General features: G+C 35.4%; 3 protein-coding genes across 7 annotated transcripts in view; 2 read left to right on the forward strand and 1 right to left on the reverse strand.

The window, feature by feature from the left end:
* LOC105228753 (ras-related and estrogen-regulated growth inhibitor) overlaps positions 1-15,082 on the reverse strand; it is a 38,593-nt gene extending 23,511 nt beyond the window's left edge. The window contains exon 1 of one of the 3 annotated variants that reach the window (XM_029551309.2): positions 14,347-15,082. In XM_029551309.2, the coding sequence (XP_029407169.1) occupies positions 14,347-14,348 (2 nt within the window). In that variant the 5' untranslated portion in view covers positions 14,349-15,082. Of the gene's footprint in view, positions 1-1,420; positions 2,290-14,346 lie in introns of those variants that run through there. The other 2 variants (XM_019991219.3, XM_029551310.2) reach the window with 2 other exon arrangements.
* Positions 1-27,643, forward strand: part of LOC105228749 (protein YIPF6) — a 58,736-nt gene that overhangs the window by 2,255 nt on the left and 28,838 nt on the right. The window lies entirely within an intron of this gene.
* LOC125775338 (uncharacterized) lies at positions 8,995-27,461 on the forward strand. Of its 3 annotated transcripts, none has more exons than XM_049458367.1 (5): positions 8,995-9,010; positions 22,929-23,142; positions 26,275-26,789; positions 26,891-26,997; positions 27,059-27,461. In XM_049458367.1, coding segments are annotated over exons 1-5 (972 nt in total). In that variant the 5' UTR covers positions 8,995-9,009; the 3' UTR covers positions 27,194-27,461. The 3 variants fall into 3 exon arrangements, with proteins under 3 accessions (XP_049314324.1, XP_049314277.1, XP_049314365.1); XM_049458320.1 differs by lacking the exon at positions 8,995-9,010 and adding an exon at positions 13,395-13,856; XM_049458408.1 differs by lacking the exon at positions 8,995-9,010 and adding an exon at positions 19,486-19,656.

Consider the following 27,643-nt stretch of genomic DNA (forward strand, 5'->3'; position numbering starts at 1 on the left):
GAGAGAGCTCAATTTACGGTTTCAACGAATATCAAACAATAAATGGAAAAATATAACAAAACGCAATATAGCTAATCAGATATGGCTAACATATGACAAGAAAAGAACTAACAACTTATTAAATAGGTCCAGGAACAGTATCTACAGACTAACTGCTACTATAACAGAGCATTGGCCATTTGCAGAACATACGTCCAAAATAGATATGCCCTACAACAACAGCTGCCGATGTTCCGAACTAATAGGGAATAAGGAAACAATTTTCCACTTTCTCTGTGAATGCCTTGCCTTGTCGCTGATCCGACAGCGGAACCCATCAAACACAAACCTTGAATAAATTAATAGTTTTATCGAAACCACAAAATGGTTTGAAAGAGAAGATGAAACGTGATGGAAATAACATAAAGGTCTATGACTAGTGCACCAAACTGACACATCTAGTGCTAATTGAGCCCGAAATACAATAGGGTTGCACTCCTACCTACCTACCTACTCGGAAGAAAACGTACCGAAAAATTATGTATATCAGCATGATTAGCATAACCGCCAACTAATCCTACAATTTTTGAGAAACCGATCTGAGATTTTGTACACGACGTTTTCTCTCCAAAAAACTGCAAATTTGTCGGAACCGAAATCGAACCAGATCTATACAAACTGACCTATCAAAAATAAGTTTTTGTATGCAAAACTTTTTTATTTGACAGATTATCTTTCCAAAATTTGTCATGGATTACAATTTTTGAATATATTGTTCAGATCGGAAGATCTGAAGATGTCTAAAAGATGTTTTTTATAAAATTTTTCCAGAAAAATTTACGCTATTTGAGTTTCAAGTGCGTTTTTATAACGAAAATTGTGCTTCATCTCATAATATAATTATGAATCTGAGGCTTCCGGGAAGCTTCTGTTTAATACTAAGTTTAATTTCACACTAAATTTGCGAAATCCTTAGTTTGAAAATATTTACTTTTCTTAGCACAAATGATCCTGAGCTTCACTTATTTCAGTAGTTATACCACGAACACCTCCTAACAATTGGATCACAACCTTCACATTTTTCCTACTAAATAATAAATCTCTCCGCTGCAGCTACATTACTCAGCACAACAACCGACTTATGCTCCTCAGCGATAGTTTGCTTCTAAGAAAAGTTTTAAATTCTTTACTTCTTTCATATTGCTTTATAGCATAGCGAGTGCGCTCTTCCTGCCACATAGTTTTACGACAGTTATATTTTATTTTGCAGGAAATATTTACGAGCGCTTAATGTCGTTAAAAAATTGATGGCGGGCGCTCATGCTTGAATTTCCAACAAAAAAAAATTAAATAAAATCAGAGAAATTTTTTTGCAAATGTTTGTGTGCATGTGCGTGCAAAACAAAACATGTTTCATGCCATGCACCAAGCAACGCATTACCTATTTTATTATAATGACTTTTGCACTGCTATTTTGCCAGTGCCATAAAAAAGCACAGCAACAAAAACAAACACAATACAAACAAATCTGTGTTTATATAAATATTTACACAAATTAAATTCGCAAATATTGACACACACTAAAAGTTCAAGATTTTTTTTTTGTAAATTCAAAAAAGTCAGTCAGCTGTCACTTGCAGGCAGGTAAATTCAAATTATACACAAACACATACAACACACACGGCGTGCGCCACCTTGACTTATACGAACACGAAATTGCTACTAAATAAATATCTGTCGCTACAACGGAATAAAACGGAACTCCACCGAACCTATGCGTACGCACTCGCGCTCGATTAAGAAGCGATTAAGCACTTATCGCCGTTTTTTGTTTACTATATACGCCAAGAATATACACTGTTTCCCCCATTCAAGCGAGGCAACAGCAGTGATGTTGAAAAGACCGAAAGTCAATGCGCACGACAACACACACAACGGTTGAATGGCGCGCCGATACAACAACACCAACAACTATGAGAACCAGCTAGTGCTTTGCATTCAACGAAACAGACCCACTGGCGTGAGTTGGAGTGCAGTAAAACCGTTAGATAAAGTGACGAACTTGAATTTGTTGCCATATATTGCAGACAACGAGTGGCAACGAAAAGTCAGCTTGGCATTCGTTTTTTACAGTTGGAGTTAGTTTAGCGGCATTTTTTCGTGATTTCATTGTTGTACTACAATGTTTTTGTTATACGAATACACGTTAGCGTGTTTTGTTTTTTGCTTTTGTTGTACTATCTGTGTTGTACTTGAACGCAAGAGCAACTGCTTCGGCCAACGCACGATGTAGCACTCGAATGACAGGCCAACACACAAGTGTTGAATGATGAGGCTAAAAAGCGTCAACACACCGTTACCAACAACTTCGTTGTGTTGCTGAGTGCGTGTAGTCGACTGATGTTGCGGCAACATGTTGCTTGGCGGCACGTGCTGTTGTATGCCGAATAGAAGCAAAAATCTATGCTTGTATGTGTGCGGCGCGCTTGTATGCACATATTTACTTAAAAGTATGGTGTGGTGTGGTATGGAATGGTGAAGAGGATGCGCTTGGGGCGCAACAAGTTGCTAAATGCGCGTAAGTTGTAGTAAACAACGGAAGTTCCCAGGGTTGCAGTTGCGCTCACATACAAATTAAGTTACACACACCGTAACTTACACATATTAGCATGTGTATGCGTGCAACTGGTGGACCTGTTGTCCGCGCATTAAATATCGTCGCTGAAATAAGTGCATTAAAACAACCGCGGTGTAAAATAAAAAAAAAAGTGTATGATAAATTAAAGTGAGACTCCAGCTTTTAGCTGGAAAACTCTTGTGCTTTAACCTTCATAAAATGCACGCTGTGTATAAAGTTGCTTGATGAAAAGCTAAGTGTGGGTGGATGTAACTTTTTGTAGCTGGCGTGTTTAGGAATATATTAAAAATAAATAAAATTGAAATTCTAAGTAATTTTCTACCTTGGTTATGCGTATATATGAGATTTTAGTGGTAAAGAGCAGTTGTTAAACGTAAAAATTATTTTAAAATTTTTGTGGTATATTTATACATACATATCTTAAGAATACACAGATAAATTTTGGAAGAAAATAAATAAAAAATACGCGACCTCCGCCAGTACTGCAGTGATTCCGGGTTTTTTCATGGATGAAACTAAAAAAGAAAATTCTCTGCTAGAAGATAATCTTCAAAAAGAGGCCTATGGTGGAATATATTAAACAGATTTTGAAGAATGTAGTTTTGAGAAAATTGCGTTCAAAGATAAATTGCGGTATTCACTGTTACCAATCCAGAAAGGATCATATTTCTTCAGCAGAACCTTACTCTCGAAAACTCGTTCTCCAATCATCATTACGGAGAATAAAATAGAATGGGCAATCCACTCCTTCGACCCATACAACCGGGATACATGACGGACGGATAGAATTATTCCAGACATGCGGCATGCGCTTTGTCTATCTGTGGCAAAAGGCGATTTTTCTATGTGCCGCACTCATAGAGAGAGGGGAAATTTTCATACCGAAGGCGGGTAGAAACAATCCAGCCTACTCGAAAGAGCTTAAGTCTATAAGCTTAACTTCCTTCCTGCTAAATACATTAGAGAAAATCTTCGACGCCCACATCAGAATCGCAGCGCTTCCTGGAAGCTTCTCCAAAGTGCAACATGCATACACCAAAGTAAATCGGTAGAGACTGCAATCCATACACTGATATTTAATATCGGAAGCTTTTGAATATAAAGAACACGATTTTGGAGCATTCCTGGACATTTCTGCAGCATTTAAAAACGTATCTACGGAATCTATTCTGAATATTATCCAGTCAATAGCTGATGATTCCGCTATACAACGTTGGTTCGGAAGTCGTTTAATCTCTAGAAGGATAAGAGCAGAATGAAATGACGCCAGAATGTTCAATGAAGTCTATGGAGGAATACCGCATGGTGGAGTGCTATCTCTGCTACTATGGACATTAGCTTTGAATTACCGCTACCATCCCTTACAACGTTTAGTTGTGTTTAACGTGGGATCCTACTGTCGAAAGCTTAACTCCACGGTGCTCAGAAGCACAACGGATCAATACAATGCGTTGATCAGCGCCCTGAAAACTGAGTAAACATTTTCAGTACCAATTGGCAGTGTGGCATGGACATACTAACCACCTTGGTAGGGTTCGAGGCCCAACTAAAACCTCTACCGTACTATGTGCACGGCACCAGGTTGCAATGCAACTCCACATTCGAACTGACAAAGTCAGTTCTTCCCGCGATTTGAGTTTTAACCACAACCACTACGAATCTCCACAAAGGGCCAAACCCAATGAGCAGATTGGAGTTACCTCCAAGGGCTACTGCTCCCCGTGGTACCATGTTAAAGTCTTTGGTATGACCTTGTAACCGAAGCTACAACCAGTTGAGTTTCCACACAACTCTGGGCTGGTGGCCAGGATCTTAGTCGCCTTTTACGACAGGCATGCCTTACCGCGGTTATATTCGGTTTCCCCCCCGAACCCTGAGGGGGTCTCCCCTACCCGCAGGTGGAACCATCCCTTACCATTCCTTTTTCACGATATTCGGATCTACGTATTCGGAACGGACCCGGATTTTTATCAGCCAAGAACTTTTAACCCGGAAGATTTCTGCCGTTACAAAAAGAACAACGTTTCTATCTTAAAAATAGATAGGGGTCTACAAACCATTAGCAGTATAATGACCAGCACTTCCAATATATTCCAGAATTGGGCATCGCAGACGGTTTCGAGATTGAATCTGAACAAAACGGATTTATTTGTGTTCACAAGAAAATACTCAGTCCGTTCTCTTGAAAAACTTGGATTTAACTCTCTCTCAAGTAGCGTACTTGGTACCTTGGGGTACGTGGACAATAAACTGCTGTGGAGGGACAATGTGGAAGAAAGAATGAGAGTGGCTAGCAGTGCCTTAAATGTTCGGCACAACCTGGAGCCTCTCTTCTTCTCTCATTCACTGGTGCTACATATCTATTGTAAGACCAATTCTGCTCTACGGTGCAGTAGTATGATGGCAGGCCGACGAAAATCCACCTACGGGAAACCAATGGAAAGCGTTCAGTGGCTCACTGAGCTGTGCATAACGGGAGCTTTAAGAACTACAAACTTCAACGGCGGTTCTTTAATTAGTGCTAAACCTGCCAACTACAGGCCTCTTCGCTAAAAACAAGGTGAGGTCGGAGGCATGGAGGGTGAGGGGCTTACTAAACTAACCTAACCTAACCTATGGAGGAGGGTGAGGTGGAAACATCTAGGCAATTTCTTCGCTGTTGGCAAGCCTTTTCAGGACATATCGGTATTACCTTCCAGGAGACATAGTAAAAACTCAGCTTAGCCGTCTCAACAAATTTGTGAGCGCTTTGTCGGTTTGTTAAAGTCTCATGATCTATTACTTAATAGTTTTAGGTACAGCAACGAACCAGCGTTCTAAGCCGTGCAAGTGAGATCCTTGTTAGAGTCGATCTCGTATTCTTACCTAGACTAACTACATATGGGAAAGACCGAGTGAAAGAGGACATAAAATAAAGAAACGACTGCTGATTAGACTTGGACACTGTTTTAAGAGAAAAACATTCGCTATTAACTTACGATGCTATCATTTGCATAACACTCTTATGAATATATACACAACTGTGTTTACTGAATTGAAATTCTAAGAAGCATTTAGTTCCGTCTTTCCAACAATATGCTTTACTCAACAAGTTAACAAAAATATTCAAATTAACCCAATTAGAAAATTTGTTTACTTAGTGTACAAAATAACAGCGTCATATCGCCTTTCCTATTTCAATAGAATTTTCTGGAGGTAAATACCAGGAAATACCGTCAACTAAATTTACAGTCCACTAACCCGACAGTCAGACAGACCAAGCCACGAGCAGTCAGTGTCGCAATTACAGTCATCTAAACAACCGACCTGCCATGCTCAATAAACATTTGATTTTCTCGATTTTTGATTTTATTTTAAATGATTTGTACCCTCATCTATCAATACCACCCTCGCATACCAAAACTGCGTTCATATGTAGTTATATGCAAATTGACGTCTGCTAAGGTGAGTGCGATTATGTATATAAAGGGTGATTTTTAAGAGCTTGATAACTTTTAAAAAAAAAAAAACGCATAAAATTTGCAAAATCTCATCGGTTCTTTATTTGAAACGTTAGATTGGTTCATGACATTTACTTTTTGAAGATAATTTCATTTAAATGTTGACCGCGGCTGCGTCTTAGGTGGTCCATTCGGAAAGTCCAATTTTGGGCAACTTTTTCGAGCATTTCGGCCGGAATAGCCCGAATTTCTTCGGAAATGTTGTCTTCCAAAGCTGGAATAGTTGCTGGCTTATTTCTGTAGACTTTAGACTTGACGTAGCCCCACAAAAAATAGTCTAAAGGCGTTAAATCGCATGATCTTGGTGGCCAACTTACGGGTCCATTTCTTGAGATGAATTGTTGTCCGAAGTTTTCCCTCAAAATGGCCATAGAATCGCGAGCTGTGTGGCATGTAGCGCCATCTTGTTGAAACCACATGTCAACCAAGTTCAGTTCTTCCATTTTTGGCAACAAAAAGTTTGTTAGCATCGAACGATAGCGATCGCCATTCACCGTAACGTTGCGTCCAACAGCATCTTTGAAAAAATACGGTCCAATGATTCCACCAGCGTACAAACCACACCAAACAGTGCATTTTTCGGGATGCATGGGCAGTTCTTGAACGGCTTCTGGTTGCTCTTCACCCCAAATGCGGCAATTTTGCTTATTTACGTAGCCATTCAACCAGAAATGAGAAATGATATGTAGACCATAAATCGGACGTAAAGCGCGAAACACATTTCGAACCGAACACTGATTTTGGTAATAAAATTCAATGATTTGCAAGCGTTGCTCGTTAGTAAGTCTATTCATGATGAAATGTCAAAGAGCATCTGCAAATTGACGTCTGCTAAGGTGAGTGCGATTATGTATATATGTAGCGAAAATAAGCTGTTGTGATTGTATTGGGGGGTTTGGGTGGTGTTGGCGGCGTGCTGGCGTACTATTCCAGGTACATTACCGTTTAAAATCATTACACTTGAACGCGTTTGCTGCGTAAATTAATGCCTTTTCTACTCTAATCACTTGTTTACCTGTCATGGCAACAAAAGGCGCTACAATACAATGCTTTCATATACCCCTCACGTATATGTATGTACATAGGTACGTAGCTGCATAACCTTAAGCTTGGCGTTACACTTTCATTGCCAAGCATCTTCACCTTCGTATTGGCGCCAGTTACACCTCGATGGGTTTCTATTCAAATTAGTGGCGCTGCACAAAGCTTTATTTATTTATTTATTTTCTTTTTTAATTTTTTCTTTTTGTTTTTGTAACTCTATTTATGCATATGACATTATTTGGCGGGCATATTTATACACACATATGTATATATGTCCTGACGTATATTTGCATTTGCAAGTGCGTCTATTTTGCGTCATTTGCTTGCTTTTATAAGTAGTTCAAAGGTAATTTTACGAGAAGCGTGCAAAGCGTCATAAAATCTTCTTATTATATTAAATGGTTGTTTTATAATGGCATTAAATAATTTCTGTATTTAAATGTGTAATAATTTCTGTGGGTTCCTGTATGTGACTTGGCGTATACGTAACTTTAATGCATATGCCGAAGTTTGTAACACCTAGAAGGAAATGTAGGAGATCCTTTGAGGTATGTACTTATATAGAAATTATAAGCGTGTCGAGCTGAGTTGATTTAGACATTCACGCCTGTTTGTCTGTCCGCGAACTAGTCTCTCAGTTTTGAAAATATCGATTTGAAATTTTTCACAAGCCCTTCTCTCTCCAAAAAGCTGCTCATTTGTCGGTATCGCCGATATCGAATCACTATAGAGTATAGCTACTTAACCAAGATCCTTATAGAAATTAATACCCTGTATGAGAAATTTTTTATTTGACAAGATATTTTCAAGAAGTTTTACATGAGTTTTTTACTAAGGCAACGCCATAATCTCTGAACATATTTATTATATCGGTGCACTATAGCATGTAGTTTCCATTCAAATCGATCGTTCAAAATCAAGAGAAATAAATGCTATAAGAAATGCCTCTGTGAAGGGTATACTAGAGTTAATGATCCAAAGGTGAAACGGTGATTTAACCGATATGTGTTTTGTAGGGATATTTAATCATTGATCAGCTGCTTGAATGGCATTTTACTTATGATATTTACCAATTTTGATTCAATTATGAAATCTCTTTGAATCTACTCCGATTGGAAGTTGCACCGCGACAACGCCCCGGCTCACATCGCCTTTTTGTTTCTTTGCCTCAAGAGGTCGATGAAAGGCAAGCACTTTGAGACGACAGATGGGATCCAAGCAGCAGGCACCTCGGTTCTCAAGGGTATTCCGGAAAATGCCTTCCATGACGCCTTCGATGCTTGAAATTCGCGCTGGCAGCGCTGCATCGAGCCTATTTTGAAAGTTTTTAAAGAATTGTAACGATTGGTTCAATAAATTTTTTCAAATGGACTCAGTCCTATTAGTTTCCGAACAGATATGTATATATATATTATATACAGTCTGAAACCATTAAATGTTTTCTATCTGCATATATATTGAATTAAGAATTTACGAGACTATCAGACTACCTTAAAGAAAATAAATCGAAAACTTTCCCATCACTAGATAAAAACAGAAGTATTTTACCTTCTCTACAAAACTTTCAAAATAAATACAAAAAAAATGGAAGTTTATCAATATCAAATTCAAGATTTGCCAAATTTCACAGGAATATATAAACAAATTTACATTAATATAGAATAAAATTCGCAGTGTTTACAGAAGCGACCTCAAGTGAAGCTTTACCAACGAAGTCTCAAGAATGACATGACAAATTTGCTAAATAATCCGAATATTTAGTAATCATATTTTTTTTTGTTTTTTGGAATTGCAGTCCGAGTTTATGTACATAGAAAACTCGATGAACTTGTGAATTTATTGATCCCAAGTAAGTCATCCCAAGCTCATCATTTCTTAAATATTTTTGAAGTAAAGTACATATATCAACAACAGATTCTCAATGGTCAATTCTACACTTTTTGACTTTTACTTTTAATTCTTCATAACTTTACCGTTTACATCGAATGTGCCGTCTGAAATGCAAATATAGCCAAAACCTCTTAAAATGTGGTTTGTAATTAGACAGCTTCCAGGAAGTAGTGAAAGTTAATAAATATGACTATATTAGGTATAATATTTATAAATTTTCCCTCCTGCTAGTTTCGTAAAGCATAATTATTATTTATTATGCATATAACAGTCTTACCTGTTTTAGTAAAAATAAAAAAAATGTTATTTATTTATCATTCCACTCATTCATTGCTATTCAGCAAAACCGCGTACTTTACCAATATATTCACATTTTTTTTAATACAGAAATTACTACACTTAATTTTAAACGAATAAACTTAATGAGAGCCCATATTGGCAATATTACGATTTTTCCGGCGCCGCGATTTGATGGTACGGATGGATAGAGGAGGTCCTCAGCATTAAAAAATGTATACACATATACGGTCCTCAGACCCATAGTTTTCGAGATATTTCACTTTAAAGTTCAAAAATTTGTAAAAACAATGCTCGCTATTTCACTATGTTTAACCCACTTTTCACATATTTTTTAATTAATATATATTTAATTACACTGTACACATTCGTATTTATCAAAAATTTACACTAATTGTATATTTTTTAAGAAAATAAATATACTTTAAAAATTATTTTGCACATTCAAAGTTTCAAGTGATTTGCGTGTTTACATTTAAGACAAATAGTAGTGTTGCCATACTTTGTGTCCTGAAAATATAATCAAAAATGTGTATATTATATATTAAATAGAAAAAACGTATTATAGAATGGAAAGTTTTTCAGTTTTTCTCTCTTTTTGATTAAAATAGGTGTTCGATCGATGAGGGTTATTTTTTTGAAGCGCGGCCGAAGGCCGCCAGTGCAGAAAGTAGTTCGACACAAAGGAACTATGAATACCCCGGTGTTCGATCGATGAGGGTTATTTTTTTTGAAGCGCGGCCGAAGGCCGCCAGTGCAGAAAGTAGTTCGACACAAAGGAACTATGAATACCCCGGTGTTCGATCGATGAGGCTTATTTTTTTGAAGCGCGGCCGAAGGCCGCCAGTGCAGAAAGTAGTTCGACACAAAGGAACTATGAATACCCCGGTGTTCGATCGATGAGGGTTATTTTTTTTGAAGCGCGGCCGAAGGCCGCCAGTGCAGAAAGTAGTTCGACACAAAGGAACTATGAATACCCCGGTGTTCGATCGATGAGGCTTATTTTTTTGAAGCGCGGCCGAAGGCCGCCAGTGCAGAAAGTAGTTCGACACAAAGGAACTATGAATACCCCGGTGTTCGATCGATGAGGGTTATTTTTTTGAAGCGCGGCCGAAGGCCGCCAGTGCAGAAAGTAGTTCGACACAAAGGAACTATGAATACCCCGGTGTTCGATCGATGAGGGTTATTTTTTTTGAAGCGCGGCCGAAGGCCGCCAGTGCAGAAAGTAGTTCGACACAAAGGAATGTTATTTTTTATCTTTATTTATCAATTAACATAAGATACAAAAACCATTTGTACCATTTTCTTTATAAATGTTAAATAGAAAAATTTTTCATAGTTTCTTTAAAACACAATATGTGGCAACACTGGTACTTGTAATGACATGTGAAGAAAAACAAAACAAAACAAAATAGGACTAAATTGCATGTAAAGTTGTGGAACTTTAAAGTGAAATATCTCGGAAACTATTAGTCTGAGGACGGTATATGTGTATACATTTTTTAATCCTGAGGACCTCCTCTATCCATTAGTACCATCAAATCGCGGCGCCGGAAAAACCGTAATCGTGCCCCCATACTTAACGCGTTTCTTCTATTTTCACTTTCTACAAATTCGCCGGCCAGTATGTACATATGTATATTTCGTCAAATAACGGAACTGTCAAAAGGAATTAGGAAAGGAAGCGGGGTTGCACACGCTGAAGAAAATATTTAGGATTGTAGCTGTTGATAAGGCAGTTGAAGCAATCTAAATATTTATTAATTTGAAATTTTATGTATTTTAATGTATGAATTAAAATATTTTGCAAGAGCTAATATCGTTATAGTTGTCACTAGTGTTTTATGAATATAAAATATAATAAAACATAACAGGACATAAAGAGTGGTTATATGTACATATGTACATATGTATGTATATATGCTGAAGATATTGTCGATAACGTAGTGCAGAATTATACCGAAAATTGTCTTATAGTTTGTGACATTTTCGGAACCTATAATTGATTTTTTAATCACAACTATTTAATTTCCAATAAATTATAGTTTGTTATATTCTTTTATTTCATTCCATTTAATTTTAATTTTCAATATAAACACTAATTTACTAATAAATAACTGTTTAGCAATTATCGGCACTGCATTAACGACTGTGTTTTAAATCGCTTTTCTACTCAGCATGCAGCAACTCTATCATTTCCCACCATATTTTGACAGTTTCCGTTCTTCGCATCAATTAATTTAGGCGACTGGCAAATGTGCGTGCTGTTCAACCATTGAAATTCGTGTTAAATTCAGCATCAAATAAATGTTTTTGCTCATAAAACTATTCAATAGTTATTAATCTGTGGTTGAAAGTACAATTCAATGTTTGCATATTTGTTTTTGTGTAAAAATAATGCGATTGAAAATAATATGCATTTGTGCATGCATTCGGTAAAATAACACTACAATAAACACGAACAAAATTTACCGACAAAGTGAAAAAGCAAAGCACGATGCCATTTCATGACAAACATGTAGTTATTTCAGCATACACAAACATGCAAAATGGAAAAGTGATTATGTTGTCTATGGGCTTCTTAAACGTAACCAGTTACTTCCAACATGCACAAACATGCCAATTGGAGAAAAAGGCAAAGTGACAATCTTGTGCACAGGCTCTCCAAATGTTGAATGAATATTAAATTTAATTTGTGCTTTGAGTAAAAAACTAAATGAAAATCCAAATTTCTAGCTTGCAGCAATTAAAATTCAAAATTAAAGGTGATTTGCTTAATGTTATGAAAAATTAGCGATATGTGAAGAAATTGTGAATAATTTAGTAAAAAATAGTGCAGTGTCATAATTTACTATATGGAAAAGGAAAGTAATAAAGAAATAAAAAAGTGCAAGGTCGAAGTCGAAATGAAAAGTAAAATCAAAAGTAATAAAAATAGTGCAGTTTCTTCATATAAATCAGAAAACATGTGAGTAATAAGTAAAAAATAGTGCAATATCGTAGTTTAAATAGAAAAAAGAGAGTATAAAAAAAAATAGTGCAATTTCCTCGCATAAGTCCGGAAAATATAAGAAATAAATACAAAATAGTGCAGTATCGTAGTTCAAATAGAAAAAAGAGAGTATAAAAAAGAAATAAAAGGTGCCAAGTCGCAATGCAAAGTAATAAAAATAGTGCAGTTTCTTAGTATAAATCGGAAAATATTGTGAATAATAAAATAAAAAATAGTGTCGTCATCTAAAAGAAAATGAAAGATAAAAGTAATAAAGTAAGAAAATAGAATAGGGTCCTAAAATGTGTAAAAGGTTAAGCGTTTAGTAATAACTAAACAATAAAATAATATGCTGCCAAATATACATACATACATATGTATAATATACATACATCGTATATGGTATACTCGTACACCTAAATAAATTACTTAATCAAGCGGGTGAGTCTTTCTATTTTAGCATATACAAATATATGTATATTTTTATGAGTACATATATTAAATGAAACATGAATTCAAATTTTAACGGTTTTTATATAATGTCATTATGAAATATCATAGCTGAATATTTCTTTATATGAATATTTTATACACTAAGCCATCCTCCGAAATCCATATTTTGTTAGGAAGTTAATGAGGGGTAATCCCATTCCCATATCTTTTTTTTCCCACAAAAATGGAGTTTTTAAGAATTGAATTGAGTTGTCTACAATTTGTAACAACATGCCGTTATTATTGGTTCCTTATTTCTTCATACGTTTTACCTATTCCATTAAATTGACCGACCAAGTATTATGGCTCTAAAACTGTTCCTTTGCTTTTCTACACAAATTTTCAAGTGCACTCAAACTTTTGACTTTTCTAATAGTGCTTTCCAAACTATTTTTATTATTTTGTTGTTCATAGCTAGCAAGTAATAAATACGTCTACCGTAAGCTTTAATAAACTTTTGCACATTTTTCTAATATTTACTACTTATGCACAATAACAATAATAATATATGTGTATACGTATCGAAACAAAAGCTCTGAAACAGCTGATTCGCCGAAAAATTCTCATCAAGTGAGCGCTCAAGTGGGCGAGTGTGTTGTGTTCTTAGCAAATTTTACGCAATCTACATTTATACGAAAATTATTAATAATATATATGAAATATTATTTGTAATTCTAAGTGTACTTTTTTACAAGATAATATTTGACCTTGTTTTTGTTTGAAAGGAAAATCAAGAACTTGTGAAATCTTTTGTTTTGCTGTAAAGAGAAAAAGTTTGTTTAAATTGCACTTGTGCTTACAAAGACACACACGTATTTACAAGTATATATAATCATCGTCATTCGTCACTTGTTGTTGTAGCAGTTAATATTATTTTATTATTAGAAGTTGCGTTAAAGCAATAAATCATCAGCAGTGTTAGGCCGCATAATCGGCAAATACTAGTAGCTAAATTTACCGCAAAGTAAATTGTGTACAAAAATAAAAACAATAGTGACAAGTGGAAAACCAAACAGCGTAATCAGTAAGTGAAATCTTGAATATTTTCCGCAATTATTACTTATGTATGCCTAATTTTAGATTTTTTGTGATTGAAGAAAAATATGTAAACTCCAAATGTGTGTATGTATATGAGTGTGTGTGCATATTAATGATATAATGTAATTGCAAAGGCAGGCTGTAATCACTTGTCTCTCAATTGTTTATTTACCAATGCTAAATGTTGCTGACTATTTTTGCCTTAATCAAATTGAAGTGTATGTCCATTAAGTGATATGGATGTCGAGTGGGTGTTTGACTTTGGCGAGTAGTGCCAGTTGACTAGACAGGCAGACAAACAGGCAGCGAACAGCTGGTGTTCATGATGATCGTCAGCTGTTGATTTGCTGGAGCAAATGGAGTGGCTGAGTAGCATTTGCTTGCTGCGTGCAATTGTTAGCCAAGGCAACTGTGCACATACGTACTTACATATGAATATATACAACTCAAACTTACTCGCTTACTTACTTACTTACATATGTGTATGTTATTGATCACTGTGCCACTTTAATTTGCGGCCTTTGTTTCTAAATTTAATTAAGTCAATTTGCTTTTCTTTTAGTATTTATTTACAAATTTATTCTTCACAGCGCACTAAGCAAGAGTTTCCGCATTTTTTACCCTGCTTTATTTTATACATATACAATATAAACACTAACTATATAAAATATAGGTAATAATTCGCTTTAATCTCGATCACAATTTATTGATTTTCGTTTATCTTTGTGTAGCTACACACCTTTTCACAATTGCTTCACAATTCGCCAAGCGTTTGGCGTTGATTCCTCGGTCCGCGTTTACTTGGTACTTTTACTTATTTAGCTTGCTTCTGTCTTCCATTTAATTTGCTGGTTTTCATCAAAAAATTCTTCCACTTAATATAATGAAATTTTTATTTATTTCATGTTAGTTGTTGGTATGCTATGTGCGCGTGTGCGTTTCCTCTAATTTGTTTCTGTTTTCCGCATCGTTCGAATCATTCAGTACGCAGAAAATAATCTAGTCAATGCGAATTTATGTATGGCTTTATGTATGTGCAAATGTACATATGTATGTATGTATATGCGGTGTTTCAATAAATTAGTGAAATAATATTTACAATATGAACGTGTGGAGAGGTTGCTTATTTAAACATACATACATTCTTATGTATGGTATGTATGCAATCAAATAGTATCATTTCCATTGGCGGGTTGTTCGAAAAGCTTATGAAACATTTTTAATGAAATTCATATTTTGGAATATGTAACGGTACTTACTCCTCCTTTCAAGAATAGTCCATTTTATATCCAACCGCTTTGCTTAAATTTTTGGTATAAAATCCGAAATTACAAAGGATTTGTTTATTTAGAGTCTTGACAATTATAATGGCAGAATCCGAACTCTGGAAAGAGTAAATTCCAATCATTCTAATATAAAATTATTTGAGTCCTTAACAGCATTTTTTTTATGTTTTCCTACATAATTCTAAATATATGTATGTTTAATGTGTTCTGTGACTTCAACAAGCACATTTCGCAATAATCGACACATAATTACACAAGAATGCTTGCTAATTTGTTGGCCCATCAGGTTATCACATATTTAAAATATAATTCTTGACGTCACATCCATGGTGTCTGGTACATAGTACATAGCTATCTAACAATAGCACGATGCACGAGACTCGAGTATGTCAGATAATGCTGCCAAATTGTTTCCAAAAATTACGAAATGATTAATACATTTCATTTCACAATTTTTGGATTATACTTAAAGTATATACACATTTGAAACATGGCCAAAGCAAGTTCTGATATTTCCTACCGTCTTAGAATTCATACTTTTGTCTTGGCAGTCAGAATATCATATTCACCCTAAATATTTTGGTTTTAAATTTGTTCTATGTAGCTCTGGACCGGAGACCGAGAATTATACACTATACTTATACTTTATTCTCGTACTTCTATACCAAATTTTCGGTAATTATACCCTGAACAGAGTATATTAAAATTGCCATGAAGTTTGTAATACCCAGAAGAAATGGTAGGAGACCCTATAAAATATATATATACATAATCAGCGTGATAAGTTGAGTCGGTTTTGCCTTGCCCGTCTGTCTGTAAGTGAAATAATCTCTAAGTTTTTGAGATATCTATCTGAAAATTTTCTCCTGCCCTTTTCTTATCAAGAAGTTGCTCATTTGTCGGAACGGCCGATATCGGACAACTATGGCATATAGATGTCATACAAATTAAACGATCGGTATAAAGTTCTTGTATCGAAGGGTTTTCATTTGAAGTGATATCTTCAAGAAATTTCGCATGGATTATTGTTAAAGGCAAAGGTGCAATCTCGGAAGAAATTATTTAGAACGATTTCCTATAGTACTCAGCTCGCATACAAATTGAACGATCGGAACAAAGTGCTTGTATGGAAAGGTTTTTCATTTGACGAAAAATCTCCACCAAATTTGACTTTGTTCAGATCGAGTCACTATAGCATATACTCCTAACTGATATGAAGCTGTTTTGTTCCCCACTGAATCTGGTAGAGGATTGTAAGCAAAGCGCTCAGTTAGTATGGCATTCTAGGTTGAATCGCAAGAAATTCTAGCGCTCTTGGTGACATGCCCACTGTCACGTCATGAAGCGAATGTCCCGGTTGCTCTTTTAATATTGAGTCCATAAGAAATCGCGTATTTTAAGTCTCATCCTGAGAGTTTAAAAATAAATTTAACACCACACTTGTTATCTATAACGAATAAAGTGTCACAATGACCTAACCCAACCTGTCTTCGGATCGACGCAGTACAATTCCAAGGTTAATGCATTATTAAGCATGCCAGACAGGGTGCACGTGAAAGAAGGATGAACATCTATTTTTGACAACGTCAATAATATTATCATAATACAGCCGTATTAAAAGAAATACACATACAAACCTAGTGCAAATATTAGTCACAATTCGAACCTAAAAGACAAAGAAAGTTGCGGCGGCGGTGTAAATGGTGCAAACATCGAGCACTTTATGATCACGACACATTTGCATCGAATCTTACTTTGGACAACAATAAAGCATGCGGTCAAGTCATGATAGAAATAATTATACCTGCTTATGTATGTTTGTGTATATACAAGTTGATGCAACAAACTACGGATATGAGGGATATAATAGAATTTTAATTTTTGGATATTTACAGTGGGAATGAACTTTCAGAAATTTTGCTCACTTTTGATATTATTGTGCTTTGATTGAGTCTATTGAGTCTTAAAATATACTACGGAGTATAACTTGAGTGAAAATATTGAATACGAAAAATCTACTTTGAGTTAAAATTATATCAGGGATTTTCAAAAAAATTTATTTATCAGCAAAGGCACAGAAGAGGAATAAACTGTTTTGTATTTGGTATCAAATGTGCACACATATCCAAAACAATGACAATTTGCTTTAAGATAGTAAACAAAGAGAACATTTTCATTCAATAAACAAATAAATTTTGAAAATTGCAATTCATGGCTAAATGAGTAATCAAACTAAATTGTAAATATTTCAATATTATATATCTGAGAATAGATAATAAAAATGTTTTTTTCGACCTAATTTAAGCTCACAATAGCATTATCACTCAATGATTCTAGTTAGTCCTTGTTTCTTCCTCTTCCTTATTGTCGTAGAGGCTTACGCAGATATAGCCGAGTTTTCAACAGCACACCAGTCATTCTAACTTTCCACTGTTTTGGCGTTAATTGGAGATACCAAGTGCAGCTAGGTCCTTCTCCACCTGATCTTTTCAACGATCTTTTCTGTTATACAGAAAATCTTAAAAGTGTATCACCAGATCCTCATAGTTCGACAAAGCCTTTTCAGCTTTCCACAATTCTATTAAGGTAGTTCATGTCAATCCCAGCCACTTCGCTGGGTTCCGCAAAGGTGTGTCTACTAAGATATTTCAGTCTCAATGTGGCAAAATCCGGCCAATAGAGGAGGAAATGACAAGTTGATTCCACCTCGCCTTCCTCCATACAGCTGTGGCAAATATTGTCCTACAGAATATTAAGCCGCACCGCGTGTAAACCTATTTGACAGTGTCCAGTCAGAACACATACAATTGCGATGAGACTGTCTTTGCTAAGAGCCAGTAGTCCGAATAACCTTTTACGGTTCACTCTCGTCCAGAAGCATCTCGCAGTTGCACAAGTCCTGGTTGTTGATCAGTGTTTGCTGAGCTCACTGGTCGTCCAAAGGTCCAGCGCTAGAATAAAAGAAGAAATTGGAAACCAAAGTCGTTTCCAATAGGATGAAAGGGAGGAAAGTGAGCTTTCCAAAGCAAGCTCATCGGCTTTGTAGTTTTCCGCGATTCCGCTGTGATCGCGCACACATACAAGTCTAGTATGGAAGAAACTTGTAGTTATTTCTAATGAGGTCATGCATTCCTTAACTAGTTTTGTCACAGTCAGCGAGTTTAAAGTCAGTATAACCGGAAGTTGCACAAGTATTTTTACTTATATTATAAAGACACTAAAGTATTCTGGTAGTCTCAAAATAGAGTTGATGGAGAGCTTCAACCATCTATTCTCCATCTTAATTGCGATCCATCTATGAAAAAGCGCACTACACTCCTCTCCAACGGCTTCGCTCCGCTCATAGTCCCTCGCAGGTGGATGAGCTGAGAAGGAACCGTCAGGAGAGAGTTCTGCATTGCAGTGACCTAGATTGTAAAGAATGTGATCGGAGGGGTGGAGAATTTCAATGTGTCCCTGCCTGGGATTATTCATATACCCCGCTTGCCTAAATCTCATTCTATGTTTACAGGTGAAACGTGTAGAAAAGCTTTGAGTGCCAAAGTTGTTCTCAGTGCCCCACAGATGATGATGAGTACCGCTCTTTGATCACGCTCTAGCTGCTTAGCTACTGTGGGTTTTCCGAATGCTCTTCACCAGGCAATGACCGCAGAATTATGGGGCTTGGTTGTTAGTATTATTATTTTTTGTAGGCGTTTTCTAAATGTTTGGTTATCTTTTAGTTTTTATTTAATTTACATACATATTATTTGGAGAAAAATGTATTCAAATGTCAATGTCATGTTTTTGTGTTTCCTGTAAAGGGGCTAATGCTGCGCACATTGGCCCAGTGCCAAACCATTGCAAACAAAAATGGAAAAAAATACAAGTAAATCAAAATACATAAATCAAATACATACATAAATATATATCGTATATATGTATGTATATGTATGTTTTCATCGAAATATATGGAAGTTCAAATACATAAATAAATTAAGTGTAATTTACGGTTCAAGCGTTCTACTGTGTGCTTTGTGTGGATTTGGTTTTTGTTTTTTTTGTGCGGCATTTTCCTTTACGGATCTTGACTGATTTTGCAATACTTGTGTAATTGTTTCTTTGTTTATGCATACTTGTGTTCCTATAAGTTCCGGTAGCAGCGCGGGCATATTGTGTAAAATATATTACATAGATTTTTATAGGCTTACTTATGTATATGTATATGTGAATGAATTTTTTTCATATACGCATGTTTATTTTTTCTCAATGCATCTGGCTCCATATAAAATAAAAGTTTGCAGCATCATATCTCGCATTAACGGTTATTGCATTGAGCTGGGGACGTTCGCACGTATTTTTTTCGCGTATTCTCTTGCTTCCAGCGGCTCAATCGAAAGTTTTAATTATAAAATTTTTTTTTTATAAAATTTCCAATTAATTCAATAAATTAATAAAAATTGGAATAATAAAAAATTAAATTAAATTAAAAAGGTGCGGGCTATAGTGAAATTCATCTTGGTGGGTAGCACATTTTAAACAATATTTGTTTCCACATATTTTATTTTTATCACACAACTGCGTTAATTTTGCGAAGCTTCAAATGTGTTAAATTTTGGTGACTCTGCTCAAAGCCAGACTATGAAATTCAGAATTTTTGGATCAGACCGGATGATGGCCCTGCAAGACGATTTAGGATAGACATTTTTTTTTGCCTAACGCATATATTATAAAAACTCTTACAAACATTTTGAAAATGGATGAAATCGGATATAACCCCTTTATAACGGTACTGGTAAAAATTACTAAAAGCGCAATAATAGAATAAATAAATACGCCAGAGCCATTAAAGTTTACTTTCGAGATGGTATGAGAGGCCTTTATGAGAGCCGTGGCACCGCCCACTTGTTGGTGAAATCCCATATCTTGGGACTCGACCGACTGATTTCGACAAACTTACGCACGTGGTATTCCTCTCATATTCCTATATCAATCTCATATAGGATTACAACCAATCCTACTTCCCATATACATAGACCAATTTTGTTATTCAAATCCAACAAACCCGAATATGTGGACCCCAGTACCTACAGTTGACTTTTGATCGAAAATATCGGTCGATGTGTGAGATATTTGGAATTCAGTGAAAAATGGGTTCAATCGGTCCAATACTTCCCATAGCCCTATGTATCTAATATAAAGATTTTCGAACTTCCGGGTGGCTTTGTACCACATATATCGGTCAATTTGTGAGTTATCTCAATGAAAATGAGTGAATATGTTTTACTCATAACAGTGTATCTTTGCACTTAGCCCTTCCTTACTTGTTTTTGATTTAAAATATGTGGATCTGTTTTTATTTTAATTGTTGAACCGAAATATGGGAGCAGCCGTTTTTGAAATTGGCCACTATTTGACGTCAAACACCAATTTCGCATTATTTAATAATTAATTAATTAAGTATAATCGCATATCTCTAAATATTCCTAAAATACACGCAAACTGTCAAGATTGTGTATTGCATTACTCAACCGGCACTCTACAACCAGAGGACGCGTGTTCGCTGGCTGTTCGAGCATTTGATATGCAATGGTCATACATGGCGTATAATTGATATTTCATATAATCGCACTAAACGAGCATTTGAGTGAGTCAAATTGATAACATCTTTAATTCAGCAGACGTCAAACATAGCTGCGTTATCTTGAGTATTACAACCGGTGACGATGCGGCGTTATTTTGGTTATGTTCGCAGACAAATCTTTTCTGCAGATAACTGCTCGTGTGCCACGCATAGAAGTGGACTTCGTGTCAGCTGAATGTACACTCGTCTCGATATGACTCTTTAGGCATGAGCCTAATGAGTGGCACTCAAAACGACCAATGCGTTTGATAAATGCTCGTTGGCGGTCGTTTTTATACTCTCGCAACAAAGTTGCTAAAGAGAGTGTTATAGTTTTGTTCACATAACGGTTGTTTGTAAGTCCTAAAACTAAAAGAGTCAGATATAGGGTTATATATACCAAAGTGATCAGGGTGACGAGTAGAGTTGAAATCCGGATGTCTGTCTGTCCGTCCGTCCGTCCGTGCAAGCTGTAACTTGAGTAAAAATTGAGATATCATGATGAAACTTGGTACACGCATTTCTTGGCTTTATAAGAAGGTTAAGTTCGAAGATGGGCAAAATCGGCCCACTGCCACGCCCACAAAATGGCGGAAACCGAAATCCTATAAAGTGTCATAACTAAGCCATAAATAAAGATATTAAAGTGAAATTTGGCACAAAGGATCGCATTAGGGAGGAGCATATTTGGACGTAATTTTTTTGGAAAAGTGGGCGTGGCCCCGCCCCCTGCTAAGTTTTTTGTACATATCTCGGACACTACTATAGCTATGTCAACCAAACTCTATAGAGTCGTTTCCTTCAGACATTTCCACATACAGTTCAAAAATTGAAGAAATCGGATAATAACCACGCCCACCTCCCATACAAAGGTTATGTTAAAAATCACTAAAAGTGCGTTAACCGACTAACAGAAAACGTCAGAAACACTAAATTTTACGGAAGAAATGGCAGAAGGAAGCTGCACCCAGCCTGTTTTTAAAAATTGAAAATGGGCGTGGCGTCGCCCACTTATGGACCAAAAACCATATCTCAGGAACTACTCGACCGATTTCAATAAAATTCGGCATATAATATTTTCTTAACACCCTGATGCCATGTACGAAATATGGGTGAAATCGGTTCACAACGACGCCTTTTTCCAATATAACGATATTTTGAATTCCATATGATGCCTTCTCTGTATGATATATACATTAGGAACCAATGATGATAGCGGAATGAAACTTTATACAAATACTGCATTTGAGCAGAGGTATCCCTTGTGGAAAAATTGTCGTGATCGGACTATAACTTTTCAAGGTCCCTGATATCGAACTCGAAGAACTCAGTGCCTAACCTAACCTAACCTAATTTTTGACCGAAAATATCGGTAAATCTCCCAGATAATGAAATCTCGATTATCACTTTATCATGCGAGAGTATAAAATGTTCGGTGACACCCGAACTTAGCCCTTCCTTACTTGTTGTTGTACGTTTTGCTGTTAGAAGGGAATTCCTGCTTTCTATTCTTGTTTTCTGCAAAACAAAGAAAAATTTCGAAATTTGAGTGCAATTTAAAAATGAGTGGATTTTATATCACTCTGATTGAGATGTGTGATGTGTTTGTGTGTATATATTTCTATTATATTGCGGACTTCTCATCAATGATGAGTATAAAGAACATTTGTACTTATTGTTGGTGTTGTTCTTGATGTTGCTGAGTGTAAGTTCAGAGCAAAATTGCTGCGTCGTTCGCATTCACTCAGCATGTTTGTATATCAATAATTGTAAATATATTTGCATGCATGTAGGGTAACGATCTGACTGCACAGTTCAGATTTAAAAGGCTCCGGCTAAGCAACACTAACTTCAGTACTAGAATTCACTTTAAATGCGAACATTCAGTGAAATATAATATTTCCTGCAAAAATTCTTATATTTCTGTGCCTTTGTTGTGATTAGTGTACCAAGCATAATTAATTGGCTAAAAAAGATTGCAAAAAAAAGTCGAAAAAATTTAATAGATTTTTTTTATTAATATTAAAATATTGAAAAAAATAATTAAAATATTAAAAAATAATAATTTAATTGCTCGCGAAAAAATCACTAATAAGTTGTGCAAAAACTAACTGATAAGAAATTACCAAATAATCAAAATTTTCCACTACACTCAACGTGTGTGTTACAGTGCGTCTGCTAAGAATTTTACCACTGGTTCTGCTGGTCTCACGGTCGCCAGCACGCGCCACAGCCACCAGCAGTCTTGTGAAGCGTTCATACATTACGACTAGCGGTAATTTCGCAGCAGCAGCAGGTAGTTGCAGTAGCAGCAATAAAATGCCAGAGAAACGCGTAGTGCCAGTGATATCTTCTTTGGAGGATTTCGAACGCAAATTACCAGGGTAAGTTTATAAATATTTATGTGTAATTACATAAATACGAGTATGTATGTGTTAATTTAATTTCATTATTAATTTATACGCGAGAGTGGGCTTAAATGAATTTCTATTTCCTTCTTATTCAATGAAAAAAAACAACAATCTTATAAATTTAAAAGGTGGCAATATTGTTTGTTATGCAGTTTTTATCTGCTTTTATGTAGTTTTTCTTAATGATTTATTTTTTTTTTTACATAAATTTATACTGTAATCAAAAAACTATTTTTTTTTGTATTTCCTTGTGTCAGATACAGTGTGGTACAACTTTAAAGTCGTCTTCTAATTTTTGAATAATTTTTCAGACTTTTTAGCGCTCATAATACACTCATAGTATTACAAAAATCTTCAACTGTTCAAAAATATAATTTTTATGACGAGTTTGACTAAATGAGCCTCATTCCCACAATCTTAACATACACACCACATCGACTCCAATTCACAACACTGACACGCAAGTTCACCACCCTCACCTTATTAGTTTTTGCATGATACTTCCATTTCCGGAAGTTTGACTCAAAAACTAAATCTAGACTAACGTTTGACTATACTGATTTACGGTTTATAACTAAATATATTTTTGATATTTGAAATTAGACACTTTTTTAGCTTTTGAGAGGGTAAAAAGTGACTGTTTTTCTCTATTTCGGTAATTATTAGTTTTATTTAGAAGAATATATATTAAATTCTTGCAAAGTAGAATTTATCAAAAAACCGCTTAATTTTCATTTCTCTGCTTACATTAAACAAATTGGCTATTTTCGATCTTTATAGAGACAAAATTAAGCTGGAATACCTTAACTCTCAGTTTTAATTTTATTTAAGTAAACAATTCTCTCAGCTCACTTTTTATGAAATGTCACTGAAGATTCAAGGCTTAAAAACAGTTTTGAATTGATAATTCGGACATTTTTATTTCTTTTCTTGGTTTAAAAATTCAAGATCAATGAAATTTCATTAAATATATTCCTCTAATATTACTTTAAATTTACTCTATATTAAATAAGGTTTAACTTTTGGTACCGATTCCAAAAACTAGCTCTGTTTCCATATAATTTTTTAATGAAATGTGGACACATAAATTTGGTCTGGTGCTTCAAAATATCAGAGAAAGAATAAATGAACGCAAAAATATATTAAATTTCATATAGAGTTGAGCGTAATTCCTCATTTACTGAACAAAAAAGTATTCACTGAAATTTGAGGATATATGAGGAAAAGTTAATAAAGCTTTAAAAGTTGGAGCTTGGACCGAAAATATCGGTCAATGTGCGAGATACACAATTGAAATTCAGACAGAATCCTTTCCTGATAATAGTATTTCTGTCTACAACAAATGGGTTGAATTGGGTCAGTACTCCCTTGAGCCCCATATACCTAATATACAGACATTTTATATCTTAAGGTATTTCCCTGCCTTTGATTCTTGCAAGAGTATAAATTGTTTGGTTGCAGCCTTTCTTACTTGTTTTGTTGTTGTTGTTGTGCCTATCACCTTATAGGTATATCTTAATTGAACTCCAACCTTGACGAACAAGTGTTGTTTATCAACTGATTTGGCCTTGACATTTCTTTTATAATTTAAATTGTAAATATTTACAAAAAATATAAGCAAATACAAATATACTATACTATATATATATGTATATTCATATCTACATGTATGTACATATGTATAATTAAGTATAGTACACATGCTTAGGAGTGTCGAACAGTTGTTTGATAAAAGAAAATTTATCTGGTCAATGCCCCAGTTTCATAAACAAAGGGTTCAGGTTGGCATGTAAACAACAAATAAAAGAGAATGAAAAGCGAAAGTCCAGTATAAGAAAAATAGGACAATATATTTATGTAGGATTTTTCATATATGTATATAAGCTATAGCCATCGTTCACAAATACAAAAGGTTCCTTAGAAGAACTTGATTTCAATGGGTCGGTTTGTATGGAAGCTTTATGCCATAGTTAGGTTATATTAATCTGGTAGGCCAATGAGCTACGCATAGACCAGTTTTGGTCCTTTGCGATATCAGATCTCGTTCACACAGTGACCGTTCCCATCATTCTCCTATGTTTCTTCTATCGAGTGCCAGTAAGAATTATGTGCACTTCCGTACAACCGTTTTGCACATGACTTTTGCAGTTTTATACTCAGGTAGCACGTGATTTTCTGTGCCATTCTTCTGTCGAGATCGTCGAATAGACAATGCATGAGTTTCTCAATGTTGATCACGCTTTCGGATATTAGTCGTACACCATTCTTGGCAATTTCGTCCACTATTTCATTGCTTTCGATGCCTTTGTGGCCTGGCACACAGTAGAAGTGAAGTTGCTAACCCAACCTTTGCTATAGTGGTCCGATATGAACATTTTCTTAGGAAACTCTATCGCTGCCGTGGACTGATATATGGTGAACTGAAAAAAGTTATCCATTCAATGCTATTGTGATTTAATATCGGCAGTTCCGGCAAATGAGCAGTTTTCTGAAGAAGAAAGGACGTTTGAGAGCGATGTTCTTTAGGTTTTAAAAAATTTAAACATTGAAGATCATCTTAAGTGAAAAACAATGTGAAAATTTTTAAAAGTTTAGCATAACTATGCTGAGGTCTTACCAAACATTTCTCTGAAAAACGTGGGTTCTTCTTTCAGACTTTATCAAGGAACATAAGAGAGGATTTTTTTAGACCTTATTAATGTAATGCAAACGGGTTTTTAGACTAGATTTCATTTATGAGAGTTGTATGTTCGATTCAGCACTCTCTTAGATTTTTTCTGTTGAAGCCAGACACTATTGTACTAATAACTGCTCATCATTAAATTGGAAAGTGGTGTTCGTTGTTATTTTTTTATTATATCAGCCACTGCTTATGTTACTGAGAATATTCCATTACTCAAATTTTTTTGAGTGAAGAAAAATAATAATATGAAATATACTCGTACAACATAACATATGTATATTAGATACAAGCTAAGTGCAGATTTATGATCGGGAAGTGAAATTTATTTGAAGCCCTTAAATGCTCTCGCTAATTGTTTATATAAAAAATTCTGAAAATGCATTTAAAACCTTTTTCCTTATCACTCAACCGCGTCCACGTAGTTACTTGAATAAGAAGACACCACTCGCCTTGCTCTTAGACTACGACGGCACATTGGCCGCCATTGCCGATAATCCAAAGAACACCTATATGAATGTGGATGTGGAAAAACTGTTGAATCGGTTAGCCGTACACCCTCAAATATTTTTGTGCATTATCTCTGGACGCGGGCTACGTGATGTACAATCACGCATCGGTATCAAAGGAATCACCTATGCCGGCAATCACGGCTTGGAAATCGAAAGTGGCGATGGTACACGTCACGACTATCCGTTAGCCGCTGAACTAAAGAATCATTACGCCCCGATGGTGAAAGAACTGATCAATAAGGTGCAAAAGAATGGCGCTTGGGTTGAGGATAAAACAGTATCGTTGACCTATCACTATCGTGATGTACCTGCCGATATATCTGAGGAACAAAAGCAATTGGCTATACGTATAATCGAATCGCATGGTTATCGTGTAAGTCAAGCGCACGACGCGATTGAGGCAAAGCCGCCAGTGAATTGGCATAAAGGTGAGACAGCAACGTTTTATATTTAAGTGTTGGAGAAAACTTAGTATTAATTATGCGAATAATATATTTACTTAATTTTTTTAAATGCTTCGTTAATTTAGGTGAAGCTTCGCTACTCATATTGAAGGACCGTTTCGGCGCTGATTGGGCCGACAAAATTAAAGTGATATTCGCCGGCGATGACAACACCGATGAGGATGCCATGCGGGTAATTATTAAAATTTACTTCTAAAAAACAAGTCTTTTTATTAATTATCGTTGTCATTTAGTTTCTGCAAGGTTCCAGCAAAACATTCCGCGTCGCTGCTGATCCCGAAATTCAGACCTACGCCGATTTTCGCTTACCGCAACAGGACCTTGTGGAGGACTTGCTGAAATGGATTAGAAAAACTTACACCGATTAGTTTTTAGTATTTTTTTTTGCGAAAGCAGCGTGGTACCGTTTTCACTTACAGTAGTTTTTAGAAACTCTATAAATATTAAGACTGTAAGCTTATCAAAATTATGTTAGTGAATACATATCGTTAGTTTATATGTAGGTGCTATCTAGGTTACAAGTATTTAGATTTAAACAAATTGATATTCTTGTTATGCAGTAACAATATATAAAATTGGTAATAAATTTAATAAAAAATGTTGAAAATGCTTTAAGCATTTTAAATAAATTAATAATAGAGGTAAATTTTGGTAGTTGGGAAGAAACTTGTTTGGAAATCTGTTTCTACATAATGCGACCCGACATGTTTCAAAAAAAAAATTTTAAACTGTAAGCACATCACTCAGGTATAATTTTCTAATTAAATATTTTGAATAGAACCGTCAACCGAATGCCCCATCTTGATTTAATCAAGAGA

Source organism: Bactrocera dorsalis, chromosome 1, assembly GCF_023373825.1.
Source record: "Bactrocera dorsalis isolate Fly_Bdor chromosome 1, ASM2337382v1, whole genome shotgun sequence".
Taxonomy (NCBI): Eukaryota; Metazoa; Arthropoda; class Insecta; order Diptera; family Tephritidae; genus Bactrocera; species Bactrocera dorsalis.

Coding starts and splice junctions, on each gene's coding strand:
- LOC125775338 (XM_049458367.1), top strand. Junction 23,143..26,274: donor TTCGAACGCAAATTACCAGG/GTAAGTTTATAA, acceptor GCGTCCACGTAG/TTACTTGAATAAGAAGACAC. Junction 26,998..27,058: donor CCGATGAGGATGCCATGCGG/GTAATTATTAAA, acceptor GTTGTCATTTAG/TTTCTGCAAGGTTCCAGCAA.